Source organism: Aspergillus lucknowensis (genome assembly GCF_044049455.1).
Source record: "Aspergillus lucknowensis strain CBS 449.75 chromosome Unknown BJX67scaffold_129, whole genome shotgun sequence".
NCBI classification, from domain to species: Eukaryota; Fungi; Ascomycota; class Eurotiomycetes; order Eurotiales; family Aspergillaceae; genus Aspergillus; species Aspergillus lucknowensis.
The window spans coordinates 7,990-9,146 of NW_027263673.1; the positions used below are offsets into that span (position 1 = coordinate 7,990).

Here is a 1,157-nt window from a genome sequence, read left to right on the forward strand (position 1 = left end):
ACCAAGGCCGATGGGACGAGGCCGAGCAGCTCCAGGTGCAGGTTATGGAGATTAGCAAGACAAAGCTTGGCAGGGACCATCCTCGCACGCTGACAAATATGGCGAACTTAGCATCAACGTATAGGAGCCAGGGTCGATGGGACGAGGCGGAACAGCTCGAGGTGCAGGTCATGGAGACTTGGAATGCGAGGCTTAGCGTGAACCATCCTCACACGCTGACGAGTATGGCAAACCTGGCGTTGACATATAGGGACCAAGGCCGATGGGACGAGGCGGAGCAGCTCCAGGTGCAGGCCATGGAGACGAACAAGACAAAGCTTGGCGTGGACCATCCTCGCATGCTAACAAGTATGGCGAACCTGGCGTTGACATATTGGAACCAAGGCCAATGGGCCAAGGCCGAGCAGCTCCAGGTGCAGGTCATGGAGAACAGCAAGACGAAGCTTGGCGTAGACCATCCTCACACGCTGACGAGTATGGCAAACCTAGCGTTGACGTATTGGAAGCAAGGCCGATTGGACGAGGCCGAGAAGCTCGAGGTGCAGGTCATGGAGATTAGCAAGACGAAGCTTGGCGTGGACCATCCTGAAACGCTCAAAAGTATGGCCAACTTAGCGGTGATGTATGGCAACCAAGGTCGATGGGAGGAGGCGGAGCAGCTCGAGGTGCATGTTATGGAGACTCGCAAGATAAAGCTCGGCGCGGACCATCCTAACACCCTGGCGAGTATGGGCAATCTCGCTTTCACCTGGAAATATTCAGGCCATAATACCCGAGCTCTGGGCTTACTAGGAGATTGCTTGGCCAAACAAAGGCGAATCCTTGGGCCTAATCATCCTGACACCGTATCTAATGCGCAAACTTTGCTGGAGTGGAAAACAGAGATGTTGAATTTGTAGGTACAGTAGATCAGTAAGCGACTTGAACATAATGTCTCTCCTTCGCATCGGGCAGTGCCTCGTTGTGTGATTTGATAACATAGTCTTCAATTAAAAAGGATATTGTTAATTCTGGCAGGCAATGCTGCCGAGTGTGGGAGGACTCGAGATTCCAGGCCAGCGACTATCTGTCGAACTTAGGATACCGCTAGGAACGCTAGTTTAGGTATTAGTCAGCGTCTGCTCGGTCATTCCTTGTAACTATCGTTTCTATTTCCT

The 1,157-nt window shown here is 52.3% G+C and overlaps 1 protein-coding gene across 1 annotated transcript in view; it reads left to right on the forward strand.

Annotated features, from left to right (window-relative positions):
- Positions 1 to 899, forward strand: part of BJX67DRAFT_376050 (P-loop containing nucleoside triphosphate hydrolase protein) — a gene marked incomplete at both ends in the record, with an annotated part of 3,086 nt that extends 2,187 nt beyond the window's left edge. Inside the window, one exon of the mRNA XM_071031796.1 lies at positions 651 to 899. Within this exon, the coding sequence (XP_070880331.1) occupies positions 651 to 899 (249 nt within the window). The remainder of the gene's footprint in view (positions 1 to 650) is intronic.
- Positions 900 to 1,157: the final 258 nt, after the last annotated feature.